The sequence below is a fragment of the Orbicella franksi genome, chromosome 12 (genome assembly GCF_964199315.1).
Source record: "Orbicella franksi chromosome 12, jaOrbFran1.1, whole genome shotgun sequence".
NCBI classification, from domain to species: domain Eukaryota; kingdom Metazoa; phylum Cnidaria; class Anthozoa; order Scleractinia; family Merulinidae; genus Orbicella; species Orbicella franksi.
Genome location: NC_138156.1, coordinates 4,858,892 through 4,867,250, shown reverse-complemented (window position 1 = coordinate 4,867,250; position 8,359 = coordinate 4,858,892). Strand labels below are relative to the sequence as shown.

General features: G+C 38.0%; 1 protein-coding gene across 1 annotated transcript; it reads right to left on the bottom strand.

Annotated features, from left to right (window-relative positions):
* Positions 1 to 50: 50 nt before the first annotated feature.
* On the bottom strand, positions 51 to 7,226 carry LOC145462870 (ubiquitin recognition factor in ER-associated degradation protein 1-like). Its single transcript, XM_081446514.1, has 12 exons — positions 6,081 to 7,226; positions 5,850 to 5,964; positions 4,810 to 4,842; positions 3,899 to 4,020; positions 3,616 to 3,746; positions 3,134 to 3,206; positions 2,937 to 3,005; positions 2,676 to 2,750; positions 2,083 to 2,118; positions 1,543 to 1,637; positions 1,227 to 1,302; positions 51 to 615 (listed from the first exon to the last, which is right to left on the bottom strand). The coding sequence occupies exons 1-12, from the start codon at positions 6,081 to 6,083 to the stop codon at positions 529 to 531; spliced, it is 915 nt and encodes a 304-aa protein (XP_081302640.1). The 5' UTR covers positions 6,084 to 7,226; the 3' UTR covers positions 51 to 528.
* Positions 7,227 to 8,359: the final 1,133 nt, after the last annotated feature.

Genomic DNA, 8,359 nt, shown 5'->3' with positions numbered 1-8,359 from the left:
TGTTACCTCATGGGTAATCCTAAACGTTCTGGTCTCATCTGCAAAGTTGGAGTCGTGGTTAGGTTTGTTTGGATCAAAAATGAACAGTTCAATATGAAAATACCTTGCATCAATTAGAACGTGAAAACGATTTATATTCGTTTTGATGTAATTATATACAAACTGGAATCTTTGTGTTATCAAACTAAGCAAGAGTTTCGTTTTTGAACGACAACGTAAAAATTGAATTCGGTTTTTTAATGGAAAGCTCACAGAGGATTTGCCCCCATGACGGCATTCCCTTACTAGAGACGTCTGTATACTGGAAGAAAAAATTATGCAGTTCTCCTGTCGACCATCGCTGTCGTGTCATGCGACCAAGTTTATCACTTGGAAGTCGAACTTCACAGAGAGTAGCTCGAATGTAACGTGACCGTCTTTCTCTCTTGAAAAGGTCACAGTACAAAATAACGGATATATGTCGCTCCATAAATATTGCTTTTTTTGCCATATTCCTCTGAAGTTTTTATTTCAATAGTCTTTTTGTCGCTAGTTTTTCCTCTTCTGTCGTAGGGTTTTGCCCGATCCTTTGAAAGCTTCAAATTCCGGCTTGGTCGATTCTGCTTTGTTGTTCAACTGTGGAATGAAAAGGATACACCGGGTTATTAAAGGTGCAATTGTGACAACCAAAGGACTAAACGTTTCGTTACAAAAGCAACTAGAGATAACTTTGAGGTAAAAATTATGATGATTGCAAAAAGTATAAAGAAAGAATAACTTTTCAACTTCTTTGGAATGCGAGCAGTATTTCTCTCACCATCATTGGGCAAATACTATTTGTAATTTTTTATATTGCTTTTGTGATTGCATTTTGAAATATAAATATTGTATGTTAAGTTAGTATTGTAAGTTATGTTACGATATTGTTAATAGGCCATTTCCTAGTTGCCTTTTCCTCTGTGTCAAAACGGGTCTACGTGCGAAACCATTCATATGTAGTGTTTTAAGTAGTGCTGATATTGTATTATTAGTAGCTGTAGCTTGTAAGTAGTGTTCATATTGTATTTGTGTTGTAAGCAGGTGTAGCATTGTAAGTAGTGTAAGCGGCCATAGCATTGTACAATTAACAAAAAATTGTCGAACAAACGACGCGTAACACGCGCGAGAGAAGAGCAGGGTTGAAACTACAGCGCAGCTTGCTAATGCAACAGGTGCAGTGTTCAGGGGCTACTCGTAATTTCCTGTACCTGTGAGTTGTTTGATTTGTTCAAGTTCCTTTTGAAAGTGATCTTTCCTTTCTCAAAGTCGTAATTTGGAATTCCTCTACAATAAAAACAAAATAGGAGAAGCACGTTAGAGCTGCCTTGCCTGCTTCATCGTGTTAATTGGTACAAAGGAGAACGATCTAAATGTCAACTCTGTCTAGGGATTAGAGGATAGGCAACTTGGAGTCACTTTGGGAGAGGGGGACAATCGGTTTCCAATGGTAGCTGAGGATCGACTTTTTATTTCTACACAACAATACAATTAATACTTAAGTCTTAAAAGCATGCCCATTCATACCGTTTGATAACAGGAGGTCCCATAGGGACTGGGTTAGAGGGCACATTGGACTTCTTTTTCTTGCCATCCAAGCGAAATCCTGAGCCAGTGAACGCCTTCAAACATGAACAAAGGTGTGTGATTTGAACTGAACCAAATTCAACGAACAAAATGGCTTTGAAGAGAACTAGGAACACAGATTAACGACAGAAACAAAGACTGAGGCAGAACTGAAACCATCATTTTGACGCAACTCAACCTTTCAGCTTCTTTGATAAAGAGCGCCTACTTTCCGCGAAACTGATTTCTATTCCTCCGACGCAGAACTTTAAATGCTGCCCTATAAACATATTGGGAATCTAAAATTCTCTGTTTGGTCATTTACCATAAACGAACTGTTTCTTTGTGCAGTTCGCATTTAATTCCTTCTGCAGTAAATGACACCTTCTCATGATCAGCCACTTCAATTTAACTGAATGATTTTGCTTTTTCTTAAGTCGCGTTATGTTAAAATACGTTACTAAACATTAATATTTCCTGCACTAAGGCAAAGGTGATTACCTGGAAACCATGATCCACATGAGGTTCATCTGTGTGCTAAACGGAACCAAACACACCAAACTATTATAATAATATATATGTTTATTTAGCTACCATAACAGCTCACATGTGTCGCATTCATTGTTTGATTGAAAGAGCGAGCGAGTGAGAGAGCGAGCAATTAATTGATTGATTGACTGACTGACTGACTGACTGACTGACTGACTGACTGACTGACTGATTGATTGATTGATTGGCCTTATTTACTCAGTGGGTGTTAAATTTGTGGAATTTTTGATGCATGCATATTCAAGTTTGACACATAACTATTTTGGGGGTTGTGCCTATTAAAAACTGTTCTGAACAATGCATATTAACAAATTTACCTCTATCCAAAAAAGATAGCAACAATCGAACCTCAGTTGAAAATGTCAATGCCATTCTCTATCTAGATCACAGATCATTAGCTGCTCTTCAACAAAACGCCCCTCTAGGGCACAAGTAGTGCCTCACCTTATCCAAGGGCAGGCACTAGCGTCATTTTTTTTTTTAAATTGTGCTATCATTTGTAGAGCTTATTCAGAGGTGACTCTCATTCTTAGTAAACACTGTACCTCTTCTTCCTTCTTGTCTTCTCTTCTCTCTTGTCTTTCTGGCTCAACATACCCAACTGGAGGAGCAAACTCAACCTGGTGGAAAATTGTTGAGCAGTGTTACAACTAGAGCTCTCTTGTGTTGACCCTTCTGTTAAAATCTTGCTGATAAGCCGATTGAACCCTCTGTTTTTCCAGTGCAAAGAACCCTTTGGCTGATGTAAGGCCTGGCTAGAAGGCAGGGTATTGCTAAAATCAATTCCTCTTTTCAATTTTAATTACCTGCATATCACACTCAATTATTGACACTGCATTTCCAGGTTTTGTTTCCAACACTGACAGTTCATAGATCTACAGACAAACAAAATAAATCAAAGAAATAAAGTATGACAAAGTGTTGCTGATAGAATTTGATTCTCTAAATAAACAATACTGGTCACTTTATTTGTCTTTATTTGTCTTTGACTGAAATCACTCACCCTTTCATTGTACTTGATGGCTATTATATCACCTTTCGTCAAACAGGCAAATGACCTAAGTGCATTCTCCAGGCTGTATGCAAATATTTTAAGGAAAACTATACATATATTAATTTAACACTGATGAACAGAAAATGTTGCTGATTTAAGCTAAGGCTTAAACTAGTTTGTAGAGTGTGATTGTCTGTGATAGCATAGTAATATACAAAGTTAACTGTAGAGTTGAGAGAGAATTTTGCCGGGTTATAACTGATGTTCAACTTAGCTAGAGGAGTCATCATGTCTAGAGATGTTATAAATAGCCTGAAAATCATGCCTGAAACTAAGATGCTCATTATCAGTCAGAAAATGTCTCTCTCGCAATCTTACACATACTTTCATTGTTCCACTATTTGTCCTTATCGTAACAAGACAAGTTAGAATAAAAGTCTTAAGATTTCATAGTAAATTTACCACAAAGTTTAGCAACTGTTAAAGGATACACTGCTTTTGGATTTGTAATATCTAGAAAGTCAACAGACTGTGGTTGAAACTTGGCATAAGACGCAACTGGTAAAGAAGCACTCTCCACTTGCAGCAGGCCACCTTCCTCAAGTAGAAGATTGCGCATCATCTATTAAAGAAGAATTAGTGACTTTCTTCCCCTTTCTTTTCCTACTCTTAAGTTTTACTATATAATCCATGTGTAGTAGGAGAAAGTGTAAGCTGAGTTTTTAATGGAACATGTATATGTGGTTGATGAGATACCATAGAGTGACCACTCACCCAGTAAGGCAGGTAAATCTTGCCCTCGTCAGCTACAAACTCTAGTACTCCACAATGAGTGTTTCTTCCCGACCTTGAATTGGAGAGTTTAAACAACATGGGATACACAATGTGCAGTCTTGCTGTAGAAATGAAGCAAACATTTTTTTTAGCTAAGGACATGAAATCCAAAGCCATTTTGATTCTCATCTGGAATTACTAGCATATAGAAGCCTCAATGTATGGACATGAAATAAAACTTAGCAGTGAAATGAAGCTATGCAGTGCACTACTCTAAACTTTCAATGTGGTGGAATAACACCTGACATTTCAAGGATTATGTTTTCTGTCAAAAGACCAGAATGAACAGAAACTGCAATGTTTAATGCACTCTCTTTTCTCCATGCATATCTTCTTTGAAGCGTATACCCATTATAAGAATGCAACTTTCTTATCTTAGGGACTTAAGTTTCATTCTCCAAGGGATACATGTAGGAGGAGACAGGGAGGTGAAAAAGGTTTTGCCCGAGGAGCACATCAAAAGAACCCCTGCCAGAACTGAACCTGAACTTCTTGTCAGCATGTCCCATCACATGCTCTGCAAGCAGGCAAGATAAAGTAAATCTTGCAGTCAGTGCACTGTGATCAGCTACCTGAACGGGCAGAATGGGGCTATTTTTCTCACTTACTGCGTTCTTTATGCCATAAAATAAATCCTTTATTAACAAATCATGTTCAGTAAAGATGCTGGATATTCAGGCCCTATTCTTTTTTTGCATTTTTATCAAGCTTGACTACGTCTCAGTCTATGAGAAAGTGAAAAAAAACTTGGCCAAAAATTATGTCCAGCCATCTTGACCACATGCTTGGTTAATAATTCATAAATATCATGCAGGGCATAGCTATACAGACAAGACAAGTAATTCCCTTACTTAATTGATCCAAGGCTGAAGGAGGCATTATAACTGGAAAAGAATAAAATTAAAAATACTCTTAAATTAATAATAATTGAAATGAGTTGATTTGCAGATCTGTTTTCAGAGTGCTCAATAGTAAACTAGAGCATGATTCTAACAGATGACGAACTGATCAAACTGTTTTAATAATAACGTACATGTATACAGCACGCTCTGAAAGATAGTTCCCATCGTGATCCCCTAAATGACGATTTTTTTTAATGTCATTGTGACCTGTTGGCATTGCAATGTATTACCCATGTAAGGAGAAACTACAGTAGATATGACTTATAACAAATATCCATCTAATATTTTCGCTTGCATGCGATTGGTCTAAACACGTCATGTGACAGAATATTCCCCAGCTAAATCTGAGTGATGTTCCCCAATTTTCAAAACCGTGCATGTTGCAAAAGATATTTGAAGGATAATTAACACAATTGCCTCCATTTGAGGTGAAAATATTTGTCCTTGGACATTTTCAATTCCTTAAAGCTCACAGTTTTCCTCAAGCTATGCTCTCAGAAAACTGTTCACTTTTCAGAACAGGTAATATCCGCAGACAAATGTCCAAGTACATTTCAGCACCAAATTGGTGCTATTATTTATTTAATATGTAGACATGAGTGTTTCACTGGAAAATACACCACTCATAAAACTCACAACAAACTACATCCAGGACCCGCGTGTCCTCACTAGTGAGGATACTGATGACGTCATTTCCGGCTTTCATTCATGCATACAGTCAGTTTGTTATTTGTTGCTCAGATAAGTTAATGTGGTTCATAAATCGTAGGTTTGTGTTTGTGGCTTTTAAATAGCTACATGCTGTACAAAGTATGGCCAAATCAAGTGATTCATTAAACATCAGAAAACAAAAACAAAGGTATCATCATGAGCAGACGTTTTTTATAGAAACAGTCCTCTCCTGTGTGAAGATGTCCTCATAGTGATGTCAGCTTACATGAAGTAGGTAGTCCATATTTGAGTATTTTCAGTTCTTTACGGAAACTTACTTTTACCACCACGTTCCACATCTTCTCTCTCGTTTCCTGGGAACATGACAACTGAATAACAGCGAAACTGTGTATTGAATGTCCTTGGCATAGCAGCAAACATATCGAAACCAAACTACGAAAGAAAAACACTTCAAAGCTAAGAGTCTGCTTCTTTAGTAACAACTACGTCCGCAAAGAAAAGGCACATCTTGGCTGATAAGGATCGAGAATCTCTGCCAAACGACTTACCATCTTGTCAAGTAATTAAATTTAGAGACAAAAGTGAGGAATGAATTTAAAAAATTATCGACTTTGGAGTTTCTGTACGAAAGAGGAAGGCTAAATTGCTGAGTTACCGCGCCTTCTTTACTGAACGACGAGAGCCTACTAAAGATCGGCGTGATCTGTTTTCGTTAGGAGTAGAGCAGAAAGAGGTCACGGGAAAAAAAGGGAAGGTGTCGCCTCTAAACTATGGTTCCCTCTTTGAGAAAGTCCTTGGTTTGAGTGCAGAGCGTGTATAAAAATTGTAACTATGTTACGCTGTTGCGTTTCGCTACCGCCTTTTAGAAGAAATTCAACAACGCCCAGCTGATGAAGAGGCAGGAATAGTTGATGGTTCTGACTGTAGACACCCTGTAGACATGGTCCGAGCATAGAGTCACAGCTGAAGTGCTCTCTTATATTTGCGCAAATTTGTATGTGGAGTAAGAGCGGGTACGAAACAGTTGTTAAATTATGTATGAACTTCCTTCTCGGTTATAATTATAAAGCCTCGGCGAAAGGGGCTGGCAAGTAGTCACAAGTAGCCGCAAGTTGAACTTGCGTAAAGACTTGCATTGGGTGGCCAAACGGACTCGCAAGTTTCCTCGCAAAATACACGCAAGTCGCACAATTTCAAGGCTACGGGCTTAAATATATCCTGCATTTCATTGGCTAAAACGTTGCTATAACAACGAAAGAACGTCACTCAACTTGCGTTGACTTGGATTGGGAGGCCAAACGGTGAAAACCTTGCGTCGACTTGGGCGCAAATCTGATCTCGACCAAAGTGACCGCAAGTCATCGCAAGTTAACGAAAGTGCACGCAAGGCCTGGCCAAACGAACTCACAGTTGACCGAAATTTTCAACCTGCGTCCACTTGTGAGTCCTTTTGGCCAGGGGTTGACGCTTCACCAACAAGGAAAGGAAAATAAATTAGAAAACCCAAAACAGGGCACATTATCTTTCGTGCGCGTGGCTTAGGCAATCACCGAGATAAAGTAGATTATCTAAAGTTTAATTTGTCTAAGTGACTAAAAAATCTTTTTGTCTTAATTTAACATGAATGAAACCCATCCAAGATCAGGACTTCCCCTACATATGATGTTAGCTATACCGCAAGACTGTTTTAAACAAGACTCTCTCCGTTTTAGAAGTGACGTCGCAGTTTAAAAGGGGAAAAAAAATACCAAAAACATAGGGCAGTTTATCTTTCGTGCGCGTGGCTAACGCAGCAAGCCCTATTTAAGATAAAGCAGATTACTGGCCACAGTTTAATTTGTTTAGGAGACTAAGAATCTAATTGTTTTAATTTAATATGTATGGAACCCGTCCGAGATCAGGGGGATTCGCCTACTTATAACGTCTTGTTAGACCACAAGATTATTTTAAACCCAGACGCGATTGATAAGAGTGAAAACCAACATCGGGATATCAGTTTGTCTGAGCAACATAATCAAATTATCTCACATCGCCAAAGAGAAACAAAGTCGATCTCGTACTGTTTAGCTTCCGTGCTTGTCTGATGGTGGGCGAAGAAGATCTGCACTATTGTGGATGTGCAATAGCAGTCTCCATTTATACTGGCAAGGATATCTGAGCTTTATTTTCCTTCTGAAAACCCTTTTAGGAACATAGTCTGTTTCGACACCAAATATAAATCTATAATAAAAAGTAGTAAGAAAAAAACATTTCCTATAATTAACTGACTAGCCTATTTTGGTAGCTAGCTGTTATCACTGAAAGGTTTCGTGACTGATAAATACTGAAAAAAACGAATTAGGATTTTGAAATGAAGCGTTAACTTTTTATCTAAAGCATTAGTGTCGTGGGAGCCAGTTGGCTCCTTGGTTGAAAACCAGAATACGCTAATCTTTTTTGTATACACGACACAAGTGAAACCGTGTCAAAATGTCTTTTGTATGTAGCCAATTAGGCTGGATTTTGACATGGAAAACTCCACCTGCGTTAACCCGAGTGCTATCAAGGAAATATTCAATTACCAATAAGAAATTCTTAAACTGCGCTCAGTTGCTAATAGCTCAGGCTATAAAAAAGATTGCGCTGAAAAATTAAAAAAAAATTAGTGGAATCGCACAATAACCCTTTCTAACTTTTTTTTTTCTGTTCTTCATTTCTTCAGCCTGTTGTAACTGACGATCATTTGTTTTGTGTGTGAAATGTCTGGACTTGAAAAAATATGTATATATTCTTAAACTGGCCAATATTTACACATCTGTAGGCTCTTGAATTGCTAACAATAGGCTTA

What these genes read in the sequence shown, in the direction of transcription:
- LOC145462870 (XM_081446514.1), bottom strand. An exon ending in TGTGGAACGTGGTGGTAAAA is followed by an intron (nt 4,843 to 5,849) that starts GTAAGTTTCCGT and finishes ATTCTTTTCCAG; the next exon opens with TTATAATGCCTCCTTCAGCC. An exon ending in AAGACAAGAAGGAAGAAGAG is followed by an intron (nt 2,119 to 2,675) that starts GTACAGTGTTTA and finishes GGTTCCGTTTAG; the next exon opens with CACACAGATGAACCTCATGT.